At 38.1% G+C, this 20253-nt stretch overlaps 1 protein-coding gene across 1 annotated transcript in view; it reads right to left on the reverse strand.

Annotated features, from left to right (window-relative positions):
- Window positions 1–3600: 3600 nt before the first annotated feature.
- Window positions 3601–20253, reverse strand: part of LOC127448053 (kalirin-like) — a 325245-nt gene continuing 308592 nt past the window's right edge. The window contains exons 56-60 of the mRNA XM_051710307.1: window positions 14199–14363; window positions 13838–13916; window positions 13538–13738; window positions 11765–11903; window positions 3601–9437 (exon numbers count right to left, since the gene is read on the reverse strand). Of these exons, the coding sequence (XP_051566267.1) occupies window positions 8892–9437; window positions 11765–11903; window positions 13538–13738; window positions 13838–13916; window positions 14199–14363 (1130 nt within the window). The 3' untranslated portion in view covers window positions 3601–8891. The remainder of the gene's footprint in view (window positions 9438–11764; window positions 11904–13537; window positions 13739–13837; window positions 13917–14198; window positions 14364–20253) is intronic.

A 20253-nucleotide genomic window follows, 5' to 3' on the forward strand; every position in this document is an offset into this window, starting at 1 on the left:
CTGCCTCATTATCATCAAAGAAACTTGTGCTTGCAAATATCTGTTAAGGTGTAAATGTGTAAAATGTGCTGTAAATATGCCCATATTAGAAAATCAGCATATCAGAATGATTTCTGAAGGATCATGTGACACTGAAGATGATGCTGAAAATTCAGCTTTGATCACAAGAATAAATTGCATTTGACAATATATTCAAATAGAAAAGTTATTTTAAATTGTAAAAATATTTCGCAATATCACTGTTTTTGCTGTATTTTGGATCAAATAAATGTAGCCTTGGTGAGCAGAAGAGACTTTTAAAAACAAAAAAATCTTACAGATCTATAAACTTTTAAATGGTAGTGTAGGTCTAATGTTTTTAAGTAAAGTCTTTATGTAAAGAAAATGTATAGTCAGATAATACATTCAATCATTGAGTCTGCTCACATTCATTCTCCTCAGGTGTGAATTACATCAATATTCATGATCATCCACGCCTCCTCGCATATGGCCTTTCTAACACTAAAAGTGTCTTACAAAAGTTAAATGAATGAGTGATCAGGATGGGTTTCACATCATTTTTGTAGCAAAAACTCTAGGCTACAAGATCCAGTTCTCAAAAGTCTCATGAACAAATTTTTAGTACAGGTGCATCTCAATAAATTAGAATGTCGTGGAAAAGTTCATTTATTTCAGTAATTCAACTCAAATTGTGAAACTCGTGTATTAAATCAATTCAATGCACACAGACTGAAGTAGTTTAAGTCTTTGGTTCTTTTAATTGTGATGATTTTGGCTCACATTTAACAAAAACCCACCAATTCACTATCTCAAAAAATTAGAATATGGTGACATGCCAATCAGCTAATCAACTCAAAACACCTGCAAAGGTTTCCTGAGCCTTCAAAATGGTCTCTCAGTTTGGTTCACTAGGCTACACAATCATGGGGAAGACTGCTGATCTGACAATTGTCCAGAAGACAATCATTGACACCCTTCACAAGGAGGGTAAGCCACAAACATTCATTGCCAAAGAAGCTGGCTGTTCACAGAGTGCTGTATCCAAGCATGTTAACAGAAAGTTGAGTGGAAGGAAAAAGTGTGGAAGAAAAAGATGCACAACCAACAGAGAGAACCGCAGCCTTATGATTGTCAAGCAAAATCGATTCAAGAATTTGGGTGAACTTCACAAGGAATGGACTGAGGCTGGGGTCAAGGCATCAAGAGCCACCACACACAGACGTGTCAAGGAATTTGGCTACAGTTGTCGTATTCCTCTTGTTAAGCCACTCCTGAACCACAGACAACGTCAGAGGCGTCTTACCTGGGCTAAGGAGAAGAAGAACTGGACTGTTGCCCAGTGTTCCAAAGTCCTCTTTTCAGATGAGAGCAAGTTTTGTATTTCATTTGGAAACCAAGGTCCTAGAGTCTGGAGGAAGGGTGGAGAAGCTCATAGCCCAAGTTGCTTGAAGTCCAGTGTTAAGTTTCCACAGTCTGTGATGATTTGGGGTGCAATGTCATCTGCTGGTGTTGGTCCATTGTGTTTTTTGAAAACCAAAGTCACTGCACCCGTTTACCAAGAAATGTTGGAGCACTTCATGCTTCCTTCTGCTGACCAGCTTTTTAAAGATGCTGATTTCATTTTCCAGCAGGATTTGGCACCTGCCCACACTGCCAAAAGCACCAAAAGTTGGTTAAATGACCATGGTGTTGGTGTGCTTGACTGGCCAGCAAACTCACCAGACCTGAACCCCATAGAGAATCTATGGGGTATTGTCAAGAGGAAAATGAGAAACAAGAGACCAAAAAATGCAGATGAGCTGAAGGCCACTGTCAAAGAAACCTGGGCTTCCATACCACCTCAGCAGTGCCACAAACTGATCACCTCCATGCCACGCCGAATTGAGGCAGTAATTAAAACAAAAGGAGCCCCTACCAAGTATTGAGTACATATACAGTAAATTAACATACTTTCCTGAAGGCCAACAATTCACTAAAAATGTTTTTTTTTATTGGTCTTATGATGTATTCTAATTTTTTGAGATAGTGAATTGGTGGGTTTTTGCTAAATGTGAGCCAAAATCATCACAATTAAAAGAACCAAAGACTTAAACTACTTCAGTCTGTGTGCATTGAATTTATTTAATACATGAGTTTCACAATTTGAGTTGAATTACTGAAATAAATGAACTTTTCCACGACATTCTAATTTACTGAGATGCACCTGTATGTGTTATATGGCCTTATTTCAGTGACTTACAATTTTTGTTTTCTCAAAAACCACGCATAAATGTTATTTTCTCAAAAATACAAACATGTACATTCATGTTGTTCACATATTATTGTAGCCCAGTTTGTGCTGAATACAGTGTTATGTCAAGGTATGTCAAAACTTCTCCAGGGCCTAAAACACCCTCAGACAACCAGAGGGTTAACCCCGCTCACCAAGCTCCTATTTACACAGGTCTCTACACTTCTGAAGCCAGTCACTACCCCCAATTCCATTGAGGGAATCACCACTACAACTCTCCATCAGATCACATCCTCCTACCAGGAGCCCAGTTTATCCCTCTCTCCTGGGAATTTTTGCCTTTATCCATGCCAGTTGTTCATTGGTTGGGGCTACTTTCTCCCTGTCCTGTCAATCCTGGTCTTCTTATCTGTCCACTCATGCCCTGCTCCCTTGTTGGTACAGTCAGACCCTGCTCCATCGTCAGTCCAGTCTGGTCTTGATTACCCACCAATCCTGCTAATCAGGGCACTCTAACCTTTCACTCTTCTGATTGATTCTGCTGCCCACCCAACCAATCCTGTGTTCCAGTGTCCAGACCCTTCACCAGGTCTTGGTCCTAGTCTGTACTGCTATTCATTGGTCTGTCCTACTGGCACCCCCTTGGTATCCTAATCTCCCTGCCCCGTTCATCTGCCTTGTGCCAGCTCTGCTGACTTCCTCCTTGTCCTTGGCTCCTGAACCAGAGCCACCTGACCCTGGTCCAGAACCTGAGCCATCCCCATGGTCTTCCCCCTCCCACCCTCCCTTCTACTTTGCCGCGAGCCACACTGTGCTCTCTGGCTCCTCTTCCTTACCTACCTTCTCCCCGGGTGAGATCTTTCCCAGTGTTATTCTGCCATGTGACTCAGCTCTCCAGCTCTCACCCATGCTCTGTGGTTCTACAGCTCCCGTCTGTCCTGATTATCTGACTGCCACCTGGGGCTTACATATGGCTGCTAACTGTCCCATTATCTCCAGCCAGATCTGTCTGCCCCTCAGGTTCAGTCATCCAGCCAGGTTACCCTCTCACCCTCTGTCTCCAGCCAGTCTGTCTGTGCCCTCCACCTGCTTTTTGACTGTCTTTGAGCTTTGGAGATACATTGTGTTTTACCCTTATTGTGTAAACTCCTTTGTTTTGGATCTGCAGTTCTTGGTTCCCAAACTTCAGACAGCACACTATGTCTTTGATTATATGTAGTGGAGATTAATGCAGCTTTGAGTTTTGCTACAAAAGCATTCTTTATAATGTTTAATAGAGTGGTTTATTTGAATAAATTAAATAAAAATTAAACCACATCTAACAATCACAACTCCAATCACCATTTTTTTTTTCTAAAAACAAAGCACTGTTTATTAAACATTCAGTTACAAACAAACAGCCCATATGAATCAAGAAAAAGAATATTTCCATTTTTGAATGCAAATTGTACACAGAGACTTCTATACAATCCTATTGCAGGGCTGTAGGCCTATGCATGGAGTAGAGTAGATGAGGCTATATTCTTCAGAGAACTCCTGAGATAGAGGCTGTCTCTGCCTCACTGGTTTACACAGGAAACATCACAGTTTGACTGAGACTTAGTAGCTGCTTCAGACTATTTGATGTAAATATAGAATTAAACTAACATTCTGATATCATTAAGCTGCTTGATTCAAATGTGCTGACATGAAACTGAGCCAAACACTTATGATCTGACAGAGGTTATCAATGCAGAGCAGAAGCTTTATACAGCAGGTACTGATGAGGTTAAACATTAGCTAAATCGTGGCAAAGGCAAAGTTGCTGTGACATCATTGATGTGATGATTGTCCTAATGCAGTATTCACAGGCATGTCATGCTATAATTTTATCATAATACACTACTGAAACATTATTCAATGGCCCAAGTCCCAGACCAATCAAGAAGAGTGAATTACAATAATGTCAACTGTGGCATTGTGATGTGTTGTTGTGTGTAATATAAATGCATTTTTGATAGATCTGTCCATAAGTGTTTTCAACCAGATACAAAAATATTAACCTGCAAATGATACTGTTGTACTGTACTGTGGAATGACACAAAGGCTTTTGGTGATAATACTAGTTGACAGTTATTCTAATAAATAAGTAGGCCTACTTTAAAATGTTTAAAACAAATTTGAGGGAAAGAGCAGTTTCTAAGTAAATATGTATCTCATGTAATCGAGTTAAACCAGTCTTTAACACCCTGTCTACACTGGACGTGTCACAACGGCTTGAGGTAGTCTACACTTGATGCAAAGAAGTAAACAAATGACGTGCAGATAACACATTAGTTAAAAGCAGTTAAAACATGCATATACATGTGGTTTGAAACTAAATATATATTTTTCTATTAGCAGACAAGAGACCAGTAACATCACAAGCTGGTTTTGATGCAACAGTCATAAGTTATTTAAATATGTAACAAATAAAATTAAAGGTAAAATGATTTACATGTATGGTAAGTAAAACGATTTTATTCAAGATGGGATAGTAAAGTGGCTGGAGAAGCTTTGAAGCACTTCAGAAATAACCCTAAAGTGAATTAACATTTTTGAGGGTTGTGTCTAGAAGGTGTCTCGCAAGATTCCCATTCGCTGTTATTAAGGTTCGGTTCAGAATTACATTTAGTGGTAGGGTTCAGATTAGGGTTAGGTTTAGGGTTTCTGTGGGACTCCAAATAAACACTTAACACCCTCCATTAAAATGTTTTGAATACTTATGAAATGTATATCAGATGAAGGCTGCTTTAGAATGAAAAATTGTAAGTATTTAAAAAGAAAAAGAAAAAGAATTAGAGGGATCAATAAATCAATTAACTTTTGCCGTTGCCTGATTAATATGTACTCATGTAATCCATAAAAATTAACTAATCTGATTACTTGTATTTTAAAATGTAATTTCACCTAATTACAAGTACTTGATTTTAGTAATCTGATTGTTATCCAGATTACATGTAATACATTACTACCCAGCACTGATGATAGGTTCCCTATTAGACATTTTCTAGCCATGGGTCCCCTTAGAATTTTCCTATGGGTTTTTATAATGGCAGTTTTTAATTTATGAGTAAAATAAGGTCTGTGGTAAACATTACTTTAAGATACTTGGATGTTTTGTTCACCAACATAAAAAACAAACATTTATACTCTAAATGTGAATTTTGAAGCCGCTGTGTTTTAAAAAAAAAAGTATGTTGCTAATAAGTTGCTAGATAAGAACTGTTACAGTTTTCCCTTTCGTCAAGCATGTTCACTCACATGCTTGTGATATTTGTAGGCCTTATCTAGCAACTCGTTAGCAATACAAATTTTTTTGAAAACATGGCAACTTCAAAATTAACATTTGAGGTATGACTGTGTGTAATTTATGTTCTAGAAAATTAGAAGAATTTTCAAGTATTTTTTACCACACACCTTATTTTAATCATAAAAAAAAAAAAAAACATTATAAAACCCATAGGAAATTCCAGAGGGAACTCATGGCGAATAAGTCTTCAGGTTTGCCTACAAATTGACATCAAGTCTGAATAGCTTAACACGACGAATGGACACTTCCAGTGTAGACAGCATCACTGATTACAATGGAAGCGATATGCTTTTGATGCGACACTCGCGTCCATTGTAGACAGGATATTAGGTTACTCTCCCTGTCAGAGTAGTATTTTACAGTAATAGTGGTTAAAGTGTTTCTTCAGAGTGTGGTCGATAATTTGGCCACATTATCATCTGAGTTTATGAATTTATTTGATGTGTCAAAGCTGATATATGACTGACATGACATTCAGTTGGACACCTCTGACTGCACATAATGTAGGCCTACAACATACAGAACTATAGTTGAACACTACAGTCAAATGTTAATGTCTTAATAACACATACAATACCTGGACATTCATATAATACATCAATATGTTAAAAATAATAAATAAACAGAGTTTAAGGCTTTGGGGTTCTACCTGGACATTGTGTGGGGATTTGGTTGAAATTAAACACATTTTAAATAAGCTTTAACTGCTTTTGCTAATTAAATGAAGTTACAAAATTCAAATAAACAAACAGAAATACAATCACAAACATTATTGGTACAATTCCTCATTATGGCTAAAAACTGCCCCACTGAATAATCTACAACGGTGATAAAACTCAAATCATGTGGCCAGACATTGCAAACTTTTATATGGTGGATGTTCAATTCTTTCTACATGCAGTTATATTTGTACAATAATTCTTACCTGTAATATTCTACATCCTTTTTGTTTATCTTGAAGAGTTTGTGAAAAACAGATCTGCTGAATCAAAGATGATGGATTTTCCTGTAAAGGTCGTTCAATATCTCTTCACACAGAACAGCCAACTCCTTAACCACTTTCGACACAACTTTGACTTTCTTGCTTTCAACTGACCACAGTTCATTTAAGGAATAGTTCACCCAAAAGTGAAGATTCTGTCATCATTTATAACACCTTCAAGTTGCTCCAAACTTGTATGGCTTTCTTTCTTCTGTGGAGCATAAAAGGATGTTATCAGAATACTGCTCTGTTCCATATGAAGAAATTGAAAGGGGACTGAAGGTGTTGAGCTCCATAAAAGCACCAGAAAAGTATTCCATACAGCTCATGCACTATATTCCAAGTCTTACGAAGCCATTTGATGGCTGTGTGTTAGGAACAGACTGAAATGTACAGCAGCTCTCAGCTCATCCACTTCTGTATATTCAACTGGTCTTCTGATTGGACACGTGACAAGCAATGACGTTAGGCATCACTGACATAAAATCTAGTGCGATGTGACATCATGGGCCATATCTGAACATACATAACCTTTGAGAGCCATGGCCTAGGGTACGATTTTTTGGTAAATAAGAACTTAAATTTCTGTCTGTTCCACATGCAAAACTATTGTATGTTGTCAGCAGACTTTCATGCTGCTTTTTGTCCTTTTAAAGACACCAATATTCTTCTAGCAAAATCAAATAAAGTACGGGTGTGATGTGATTTCAAACAAAATCTGGCAAAAAGGAGGAGGTGTTTTTGATTTTCTTTGTGGTGTTTTAAAACTGCTTGCCAGTGTAAACTCAGAAAAACTTTGTACCTCCTGTTTAACACATTCTTACTGCTATGGTCGACTTTATTGATGGGTGTGACCTGGTGCTCAAACCTACCGTACTTTGAAGGCAACATCTATTTCTGGTTAATCTCTTCACATAATCAAGATCAGTTAAAATGAACACATTGAAGTGCAGAGTTGCCACCGTTTTATACACCAATCCATTTGTATACACCAATACACTAGTATTGATGTCTTATTCAAAAAACAAGTTAAATTTTTTTTCCATGATCTGAAGTATATCATAAAATACAATAACAGATGGTAACTGGGTGACATATATTATGTCCACGTATAGCCTGTTAGCATTAGCACCATCAATGCGGAATGAAAACATGACAAATTACACATCATATGCTTCATATATCTTAATTTCAACAATCATTGAGCGGTGAAAAGGTTCCTGGCTTTTAATTATAGAATGAGATGGGAAGTCATTAATAACACATTTTAATGTCACATAAGATGATATTTTACATGTTGTCTGTTGACAGGACAACGTGTGTCTCATATTTAAATGCTAAACGCCTCCCCCAGCGGCATGGCTGGTGTCCAAATGTTCGCAAACAGTGTAACGTTGCTCGACTGTTTTGACCCTCTTTCTAGCTCTGGCCGAAGAATGAATAGGAACTTCACGTGAGTGTACTGGTGTCTTAAAGTGTTTGACAGCCTCAATCCCCATTCACTTATTGTATGTGAAAGAGCACCATCAACATTCTACCAAACAACATATTAAGCGTTCCACAGAAGAAACTCATACACATTTGGAACATGAATGTGAGTAAATGATGAAAGCTTTTTTCTTTTTGGGTGAACTATCCCTTTAACATTTGTCAAAACAACTGAACATGAACCAGCACTGAACTACAGTTCTGTTTAGGACTTGCAAAGCTCTAAAACACATCCTCCTAAAACCCTAAATTATGAGATTCAATGATGCCACTAAAAGCTCTGCCCAAAATTACACTGTCCCACAAATCCATATTATTTACTTTAAAAGTGTTGGCCAGATTTAAAGGAATATTCTGGGTTCAATACAAGTTAAGCTCAATTAACAGCATTCGTGACGTAATGTTGATTACCACAAAAATGTATTTCAGCTCATCCCTCCTTTTCTTTAAAAAAGCAAAAATCTAGTTTGCAGTGAATGGGGCTAATCCGCAAATGTTAAAATACTCACTGTTTCAAAACTACAGCCACAAGACATAAACAATATGTATGTTAACATGATTTAAGTGTGATAAAATCACTCACTAACCTTTTCTGTGTAAAGTTATATCTAATTTTACAACTTTGTTGCTATGAAAACACATATAAATGTCATGATAACAAATGGTGTATTTCAGTGTTTATGGAATGACCCCATTCACATGTAAGTGCCTTACTGTAACTGCCTTTTTTTTAATGAGTGAGGGAGGAGTAACTTTTATTGAACCCAGAATATTTATCTAAGAAGGTCCACTCTGTAGGAAACGGCATGTAAGTGCACAACTGATTTGATATAATATAATGACTGTAGTCTGGACTTGTCTCATAAGGTGTGACCCATACTACTGCTGACTAGTCCTTTAACATTAGTCACCGGTCTGACGTCATGTAGCTGTTTGCGTCTGTCTATGAACGCAGTGAGTCTGCTGGTGTCCAGCTGTGTTTTGGAATAATCTCCGCTGTGAGCGCTGACCCACGGGTGCTGCAGACACGTGGCTGAACTCGGCCGCTTTCGGGGGTCCTGGTGAAGCGTAGACAAGATAAAGTCTTTGGCGGCCTGGCTTACTCCGCAGAAGTACTCGTCAGGAAAGCAAAAGTCCAGCCTGCAGATGTTGACGCAGGTCTCTTCCAGACTCTCATCCAGAAACGGCGAGACGCCACTGAGCATGATGTACGCAAGCACCCCCATGCTCCATACGTCTGTGGACAGGGACACCGGAGTACCCTGGATGAGCTCAGGAGCAGCAAACTCAGGGTTCCCAAGGAGCAGATGCACATAGCGGTGACCTGAGATCTGCACAGCATCACCCAGATCTGTGAGCTTCACGCAGGGCACCGGCACGTGTAGGTTCACCAACAGGTTTTCAGGCTGTAGGAGAGGAAAGAGGTAAAGACAGACTGCGTCCAAAACCAAATGTAGCTGTCTTGTTGCCTCGCTGCCCTATCAATCAATGACTCAACAGACAGTGTTTGCATATGAAGATACCTACAGAAACTGGTTTTGGACAGGCTACTGAGGCAGTATAATGTCACATCGTTACTAGGATACCAGCAACTGATTAATGCCATCTGGTGTCCACTAAAGATAATGCATCTGCCTCATTCATCCAACTGAACCACAATAGTCTAATAACCTAGAACAAAATCAGTTTTGATGATAACCAAGTGTATATTTCATAACTACAGTACTAATATCTCGCTAGAAATGGAATCAAAAGTTGAAAAGTGGGGAAAATAATGTACATTTATACACAAATTAATCAACCGCCTCTTCGGCCGACATTTGTTTTCTTCAGCTCAACCGCCGTGGATCCGCGCGCACAGCATTGTAGGATTTCATAGGCAACGAAGGATACATCTATGCTGCCTTCAAAAATCGATCAGATGAAGGTATTTCAGTAGACAGGATGTGACACGAACATTAAATTCTGACATTCCTTGATCCCTTCCTACCTCTGTATACAGCCTCTGGAGGCAGCATTTTCCTGGTTTCAGACGCAGTCTTAGACTTTCTAAATGGCTTTCTAAACTATCCTTTAGTGGTATAGTCACCTGTACATAGGCAACCATGTCCATGTTGGGGAAGCCACTTTGAAATTGTAAAGCTATATACTAAAATAAATATTGACCCATGGCCTTTCACATTTTTGCTTTCATAACCATTTCTGTTTCTGAAATTTGGTTGATTTGACATGGAAGACTAATTCAAGGCCTCAAATCTTTCCCTCATGATAGGGTTACTGAATGAACCAATGATAGTCCTTAGAGTTCATGTAAGTTTCTCAGAGTGCTAAAGAGGTGCCAAGATGTTCTCCAGAGGGTTCCAGTGTCGCACCTGAGGAACTCAAAATGGTGCCCTAAATTTACACTTTTAATTTAATTTATACAGTACGCAATATGCAATACTACACTTTTTTTTTTTTTTTTTTTAAGTAGTTAGCTACAATAAAAGCAACTAAAAAGCGACTAACAAACATTAGCTAACTACGTTAATGCTATTGAAGGAAGCAAAAAAATAGAAGGAATCTATTTTAATTTATACCATTAAAGTTATACTTGTATAACTGAAGTGTAACTATCACAGATATGAGATTATTTAATTTATTTCCAAAATCAGAGAAGTATTTATTGGGCACAGAAAAAATAAGAATCAAACAACAAAGTATACTTCGGTTTTCCGCGTGCCGCTATGTCTTGCGCACAGTGCGTGGTGTGACGGTCTCAAAACAGTTGTAGTGAGCACGGCAAGGGTATACTTTGTTTTTCCGCTTGACGTTCCGTCTTGCGCACGTCGAGCGCTCACCATACGTGCTCACCGTCACTGGCGCGGAGTGAGCGAGTGTGTTCAATCCATCTCTATGGGAGCTAAGTGACCCTCTGACGTGGAGGATTGTGGGATTGACGTTGCAGCGAAGCAAGTGTTGAGAGCGGTCAAAGCCTAAAATAAACTGAGAAATGCTCAACTTTATGCAAATGAAAAGCAAAAAATTCAAGGTGGTAGCCTATCACTGTGAGATGAAAGCAGTGAAGTCTGTCATAAGCACTTCAAAATCTAATGATAGTGCAGCAGTTTCTGGTTGATTCAGTGCTTAAATCTCATCATTATGTTTAATTCAGACTTTAAACAGACTTCAAATGAAGACTGCACACATTCATTGTGGCAATGCTGTGGATGGGTTAATAAAAAAAGCAATAAATCAATACGGTTTAGATACTTTGGCCATTCAGAAATCTATAGAAATATAGCACCTATTCAACTGTAATTGTGCATATAGAATGATTTTATTGCTCGTGTACTGCGGGCAATAGCCTTAGTCTTTCAAACTTCTCTTTTGATCACGAGCCCATACCGACGAGTTCAACGCACACTATGACTGCTTTATCACAAAGGCATGCGCAAACACCAATAATTGGCAATGATGCACTGTACTGATGACTAAATTTGCCTCACACTCTTTTACCATAGTTATGAGATGACAGTGGATCCATCTGCTCACAAATCTGAAAACAACTGAGCTGCAGTCATGCTACTGAAAAATGTAGTTACATTAGTAGAGTCACAAGGAATAGACACCAGTAAGTATGTTTTTCTATGTGTTCTGTATGTGTAATACTAGTAAAAGAAACAAGACTGAATTCAGGGCATTACAATTCACAATTGCATGCTGATGTGGCTGGGGTTGTGTAATGTTTTACCTTGAGGTCCAAATGAGCAATTCTGCAGGTGTGCAGGTACTGCACAGCTTCCAGTGTGTCTTTAATGAAGAAAGCCACCTTCTCCTCCATTAGCTCATCATGAGCCACCAAATAATCCAACAGACGACCATCTTCCACTCTGAACACATACAAACACAATCATAGCACTGAATTTGGTCTTTAAAACAAATGAAACAATTACTTAAAGGGATAGTTCACCCAAAAATGAAATTTCTCTCATCATTTACTCACCCTTATGCAATCCCAGATGTGTATGACTTTCTTTCTTCTGCTGAACACAAATGAAGATTTTTAGAAGAATATATCAGCTCTGTAGCTCCAAAAAATGCAAGTGAATGGTGGGCAGAACTTTGAAGGTCCAAAAAAGCACATAAAGGCAGCATAAAAGTAATCAATATGACTCCAGTGTTTTAATCCATGTCTTCTGGAGTGATATGATAGTTGTGGGTGAGAAAAAGATCAATATTTGAGTCCATTTTTACTATAAATCTCCACTTTCTCTATCTTCTTCTTTTGTTTTTGGTGACTCATATTCTCTGTAGATATGGCCACCTACTGAGTTGGGAGGAGACTTTATAGTAAAAAAAAAAAAGGACTTAAATATGGATCTGTTTCTCACCCACATCTATCATATCACTTCTAACTACTCTTCTAAAAATCTTAATTTGAGTTCTGCTGAAGAAATAAAGTCATACACATCAGGGTGAGATTTTTGGGTGAATTATCCCTTTAAGGTAAATCACTGTGAAATGCACAATTAAAGCCCCAATTTAGAATTAAAATGATATAATAATTTATTTTAATTATAATAAAACTATGCAAAATAATATTATACAGAAATTTCACACTCTGACTAAAGCCAGATATATTGTCAGTGACTTAAAGAAAAGTTTTTGATATAATTGAAATAAACTGAAGTACAAAAATAAAACAACATAGAAATAAAACAATGAATAATAAAAGTAAATAAATTGAAAATAACCCTTAACATTACATTGTCAGTCCATGACTGGTGTGTGTAAAACATGTCTGTAACTTTAACAGAAACAGAAAGTAAAAATGAAACAGTGAAAAAAATTTAATTGGCATAGATTTACCTTTCCATATAAGGTAAAAATGATAATATATGAAAAATATTTAATAAGTTTATATTTTTTAGATGTAAAAAGTATGTTTTTACTGTATAATTAATGAAAAAATTATGTTTAACAAGAGAATACATGCACTTTTACGGCAAACTTTTGTTAAATTTACAGTCGGTGAAAAACAATAATCAGGCTTTCCCAGAAGTCCCTGCGTGACCAATCAAATTTCATTATATTTTATGGAAATAGATATGTTTCTTATTAATATTGTTTAATATCCGTTATGTACATTGGGGTGTTCTTTGTTATATTTTATGTAGTTTAGGTAGTGTTTCTCTTGCATTATTTTAGTGTCACGTGTGTTACCCTGATGGTGTTTTGTGTTTGAGTGACACTGTGCATGGTCTCTGCTATAAATGACTGTTCCTGAAAAAGGCCACTCTTGATGAACTTTAAGTCCTTATGTGTCCTAACACTAACCCTAACCCTGTAGTTTCTAAAATGATTAGCAAAACATTTTGAAGTGAAGAGCTGATTGTTGTAGTTCCAGAAGTTTGGTATATTAAGTTAATATCATTTAATAATAGAAACGGTAGTGAACTGTAAAACATACAGGCACCAAAACGTATCCAAACGGTGTATCTGCTTTCTAAATGTATTAACTCACAACTCAAGAACCAGCATGTACGCTGTGGGCGACTCATAGGTGTCAAGTAGCGCCACCAGCTGTGGATGTTGGACGTGACGCAGGATATCAGCTTCATGGGCCACCTGGTCTTTCTTCTGCATCTTCTTATTGACAAACTTCACAGCAACCTCCTTCTTACTGGCTTTACTCAGACACCTCCTGACCACAGAGAAACGACCCCTACAACAGAGCAGAGTAAACACAAGAGTACGTTTGAGATTGTTATTTGTATAGTGAAGGGCATTTGGTTTCTTTTTAATGAAGGTAAAAACTGTTTACCGTCCAATTTCACATATTTCTGTGAACGCAGATTCAAAGTTGTCTTTCCATTGGATTCCTGTGCCATCATATGTCGAGGCTTCATAGAAGGGAAAAAATGTGGTTTAAAAAAAAAAAAAAAAAAAAAAAAGTTTTAAAATTTAGTGAATTTAATGAATTTAGTACTTTTTCACTAAACAGATACAGTTCTAAAAATATTGTTACTTGTGTTACAGGATGTCAATTGCAATTACAATTTGTTTGAACTTAAAGGACTGAAAGGACAATTTGGTGTCTATGCTTCAAATGGTAAATGTCAAACCGAGTTTAATAACTTCTCAAACTCTGAATGAGTCACACTATATATGATTGTGATCCTCACCTGTGCTGGGTAATGTCACCATGTTTGAGGGTTCACTGGGTGGGCTGATGCCCCAGGGGTTACTGGCACTGACCCTGAACTGATAATGCCCACCAGGAATCAGATTCTCAATCTTCACACACACATCTGCAGTGGAGACCACCGACTGCTGCCACACCAGAGAGTCTACACACAAATATACAGTACACATACATAGTGTGATAATAACACAAAGCTGGAACAAAATGGTAGAGGATGTCACCTTTACTTATTTGTTTTAAATTATAAATGTTATAGATTTTAGGATGTTTAGATACTGTAGAAGAATAGAGGAAAGAAAACACATATTCAAAATGCATGAACATAACTTCAGTATAGAAGTTTGCAATAACTGTCGTTTATCAGGTCGGGTCAAGTTGCTGAATACTGAAAAGGTATTGATAGGTGTTGTTAATGTGAGCAGTCATAGGTTAATGAGCTAATGGTTGAAATGTCATAACCATGAAGCATTTTTGAATGAGCCAATTTACACTTTCTACCCAATAAACAGCCTTTATAGCTCTGAGAGCTAGAGTATGTCTAAATAGTACATCAAACGAAGATCAAATAAAATCAAAATTGGACTTTTGAGGCTTTTAGTTCATGTCTGTCAAATTTGATGTCATCTACTGCATTGTTTCCCAACAGTATGTGAACACGTAAAAAACAATAAACATGTAGGCCAAACTATATATACACTGTGTGTGCATTATATATATATATATATATATATATATATATATATATATATATATATATATATATATATATATATATATATATATATATAGTATGTACAGTTGTGCTCAAAGGTTTGCATACCCTGGCAGAAATTGTGAAATTTTGGCATTGATTTTGAAAAAAACTGTCTTTTATTTAAGGATAGTGATCATATGAAGCCATTTATCATCACAAAGTTGTTTGGCTCCTTTTTAAATCAATGATAACAGAAATCACCCAAATGGCCATGATCAAAAGTTTACATACCCTTGAATGTTTGGCCTTGTTACAGACACACAAGGTGACACACACAGGTTTAAATGGCAATTAAATGTTAATTTCCCACACCTGTGGCTTTTTAAATTGCAATTAGTGCCTGTGTATAAACAGTCAATGAGTTTGTTAGCTCTCAAGTGGATGCACTGAGCAGGCTAGATACTGAGCCATGGGGAGCAGAAAAGAACTGTCAAAAGACCTGCGTAACAAGGTAATGGAACTTTATAAAGATGGAAAAGGATATAAAAAGATATCCAAAGCCTTGTAAATGCCAGTCAGTACTGTTCAATCACTTATTAAGAAGTGGAAAATTTGGGGATCTCTTGATACCAAGCCAAGGTCAGGTAGACCAAGAAAGATTTCAGCCACAACTGCCAGAAAAATTGTTCGGGATACAAAGAAAAACCCACAGGTAACCTCAGGAGAAATACAGGCTACTCTGGAAAAAGACGGTGTGGTTGTTTCAAGGAGCACAATACAACGATATTTGAACAAAAATGAGCTGCATGGTCGAGTTGCCAGAAAGAAACCTTTACTGCACCAATGCCACAAAAAAGCCCGGTTACAAAATGCCCGACAACACCTTGACATGCCTCACAGCTTCTGGCACCCTGTAATTTGGAGTGACAAGACCAAAATAGAGCTTTATGGTCACAACCATAAGTGCTATGTTTGGAGAGGGGTCAACAAGGCCTATAGTGAAAAGAATACCATCCCTACTGTGAAGCATGGTGGTGGCTCACTGATGTTTTGGGGGTGTGTGAGCTCTAAAAGGCACGGGGAATCTTGTGAAAACTGATGGCAAGATGAATGCAGCATGTTATCAGAAAATACTGGCAGACAATTTGCATTCTTCTGCATGAAAGCTGTGCATAGGACACTCTTGGACATTCCAGCACGACAATGACCCTAAGCACAAGGCCAAGTTGACCCTCCAGTTGTTACAGCAGAAAAAGGTGAAGGTTCTGGAGTGGCCATCACAGTCTCCTGACCTTAAAATCATCGAGCCACTCTGGGGAGATCTCAAACGTGCGGTTCATGCAAGATGACCAAAGACTTTGCATGACCTGGAGGCATTTTGCCAAGACGAATGGGCAGCTACACCACCTGCAAGAATTTGGGGCATCAAAGACAAATATTACAAAAGACTGCACTCTGTCATTGATGCTAAAGGGGGCAATACACAGTATTAAGAACTAAGGGTATGCAGACTTAAGAACAGGGATCATTTCATTTTTTTCCATTGTTGCCATGTTTTGTTTTATGATTGTGCCATTCTGTTATAACCTACAGCTGAATATGAATCCCATAAGAAATGAAAGAAATGTGTTTTGCCTGCTCACTCATGTTTTTTTAAATGGTACATATATTACCAATTCTTCAAGGGTATGCAAACTTTTGAGCACAACTGTGTATTTATAATATATATATATATATATATATATATATATATATATATATATATATATATATATATATATATATATATATATTATATATATATACACACATACACACACATACATATACACACACACTATATGGCCAAAAAAGTTTGAGGACACCACCTTCTAATTAACAAATTTGGTTACTCCATTAAATCCAGTAAAGAAAAATCTTAATGTTTCTTTATGTAATGGCTTGGGCTTTGTGTGCTTCCAAATTTGTGGCAACTGTTTGGGGATAGCCCTTTTCTGTTCCAGCATGACAATGCCCCTGTGAACAAAATGAGGTCCATAAATAAATGGTTTACTGTGTCTGGCATGGAAGAAATTGACTGGCCTGCACAAAGCCCAGACCTGAACCCCACTGATCACTTTTGGGGTGAACTGGAACAGCAGCTGTAAGTCAGGCCCCATAGACCAACATCAGTTCCTGACGTCACTGATAGCCTTGTGTCTGAATGAGAGCAAATCCCTGCAGCCATGTTACTACATACAGTACAGTGGAAAGCCTTCCCAAAAGAGTGGAAGCTGTTATTACAGTAAAGGAGGAAATTGATGCCTAAGTTTTTGAAATCAAATGTTCATCAAGCACATATGGTGTCCACAAACTTTTGGCCATATAGTATATATATATATATATATATATATATATATATATATATATATATATATATATATATATATATATATATATATACACACACACACATACATACACACATACACACAGATGAAGTCAGAAGTTTACATACACTTATTGAAACTCATTTTTTAAACACTACACTTATTTAATATTAGCAAACTATAGTTTTGGCAAGTCATTTAGGACATCTACTTTGTGCATGAAATGAGTAATTTTTCCAACAATTGTTTACAGACAGATTGTTTCACTTTTAATTGACTATAAATCACAATTCCAGAGGGTCAGAAGTTCACATAAACTAAGTTAACTGTGCCTTTAAGCAGCTTGGAAAATTCCAGAAAATGATGTCAAGCCTTTAGACAATTAGCCTCTGATAGGAGGTGTACTGAATTGGAGGTGTACCTGTGGATGTATTTTAAGGCCTACCTTCAGTGCCTCTTTGCTTGACATCACTGGAAAATCAAAAGAAATCAGCCAAGACCTAAGAAAAAAAACCCATTTTGGACCTTGTGGTCTGGTTCATCTTTGGAAGCAATTTCCAAATGCCTGAAAGTACCACGTTATCTCTACAAACAATAGTACACCAGTATAAACACCATGGGAGCACACAGCCATCATACCGCTCAGGAAGGAGATGCATTCTGTCTCCTAGAGATGAACGTAGTTTGGTGCGAAAAGTACAAACCAATCTCAGAACAACAGCAAGGGACCTTGTGAAGATGCTGAAGGAAACAGGTAGACAAGTATCTATATCCACAGTAAATGAGTCCTATATTGACATAACCTGAAAGGCTGCTCAGCATGGAAGAAGCCACTGCTCCAGAACCGCCATAAAAAAGCTGGACTACAGTTTGCTAGTGCACATGGGGACAAAGATCTTACTTTTTGAAGAAATGTCCTCTGGTCTAATGAAACAAAAATTTAACTGTTTCACCATAATGACCATTGTTATGTTTGGAGGGAAAATGGTGAGGCTTGCAAGCCGAAGAACACCATCCGTGAAGCATGGGGGCGCCAGCATCATCATCAGCACTAGTGGTGGTTATGGAGAGTCCCCTGTTCACTGTGTAAAGCGCTTTTTGTGTAGTGTCAGAAAAGTGCTATATAAATGTAACGAGAAGCTTGTGGAAGTCTACCCAAAACATTTGACCCAAGTTAAACAATTTAAAGGCAAGGCTACCAAATACTAACAAAGTGTATGTAAACTTCAGACCCACTGGCAATGTGATGAAAGAAATAAAAGCTGAAATAAATAATTATCTCCACTAAACTCAAAAAAAAAAAAAAAAAAAAAAAGTCCTTTTTTCAGGACACTGTATTTTAATGATAATTTTGTAAAAATCCAAATAATTTTACAGATCTTTATTGTAAAGGGTTTAAACAATGTTTTCCATGCTTGTTCAATGAACCATAAACAATTAATGAACATGCACCTGTGGAACGGTCATTAAGACACTAACAGCTTACAGACGGTAGGCAATAAAGGTCACAGTTATAAAAACGTAGGACACTAAAGAGACCTTTCTACTGACTCTGAAAAACACCAAAAGAAAGATGCACAGGGTCCCTGCTCATCTGCGTGAACATGCCTTAGGCATGCTGCATGGAGGCATGAGGACTGCAGGTGTGGCCAGGGCAATAAATTGCAATGTCCGTACTGTGAGATGCCTAAGACAGCGCTACAGGGAGACAGTAAGGACAGCAGATTGTCCTTGCAGTGGCAGACCACGTATAACAACACCTGCACAAGATCGGTACATCTGAATATCACACCTGCGGGACAGGTACAGGATGGCAACAACAACTGCCCGAGTTACACCAGGAATGCACAATCCCTCCATCAGTGCTCAGACTGTCCACAATAGGCTGAGAGAGGCTGGACTGAGGGCTTGTAGGCCTGTTGTAAGGCAGGTCCTTACCAGACTTCACCGGCAACAACGTCGCCTATGGGCGCAAACCCACTTTCGCTGGACCAGACAGGACTGGCAAAAAGTGCTCTTCACTGATGAGTCGCGGTTTTGTCTCACCAGGGGTGATGGTTGGACTCTCGTTTATCGTTGAAGGAATGATCGTTACACTGAGGACTGTACTCTGGAGCGGGATCGATTTGGAGGTGGAGGGTCCGTCATGGTCTGGGACGATGCATCACAGCATCATCGGACAGAGCTTGTTGTCATTGCAGGCAATCTCAATGCTATGCGTTACAGGGAAGACATCCTCCTCCCTCATGTGGTACCCTACCTGCAGGCTCATCCTGACATGACCCTCCAGCATGACAATGCCACCAGCCATACTGCTCGTTCTGTGTGTGATTTCCTGCAAGACAGGAATGTCATTGTTCTGCCATGGCCAGCGAAGAGCCCGGATCTCAATCCCATTGAGCACGTCTGGGACCTGTTGAATTGGAGGGTGAGGGCTAGGGTCATTCCCCCCAGAAATGTCCAGGAACTTGCAAGTGCCTTGGTGGAAGAGTGGGGTAACATCTCACAGCAAGAACTGGCAAATCTGGTCCAGTACATGAGGAGGAGATGCACTGCGATTTAATATCAGGAATTGTGAAAAACTGAATTTAAATGTATTTGGACAAGGTGTATGTAAACTTCTGACTTCAACTGTATGTGTATATATACATATACACACACACACTGGCAGACAAAAGCTTGGAATAATGTACAGATTTTGCTGTTTCGGAAGGAAATTGATACTTTAATTCACCAAAATGGCATTCAGCTGATCACAAAGTATAGTCAGGACATTACTGATATACAAAACAGCACCATCACTATTTGAAAAAAGTAATTTTTGATCAAATCTAGACAGACCCCATTTCCAGCAGCCATCACTCCAACACCTTATCCTTGAGTAATCATGATAAATTGATCATTTGGTACTAGAAAATCACTTGCCATTATATCAAACACAGTTGAAAGCTATTTGGTTCATTAAATGAAGC

This window comes from Myxocyprinus asiaticus, chromosome 11 (assembly GCF_019703515.2).
Source record: "Myxocyprinus asiaticus isolate MX2 ecotype Aquarium Trade chromosome 11, UBuf_Myxa_2, whole genome shotgun sequence".
Lineage (NCBI taxonomy): Eukaryota > Metazoa > Chordata > Actinopteri > Cypriniformes > Catostomidae > Myxocyprinus > Myxocyprinus asiaticus.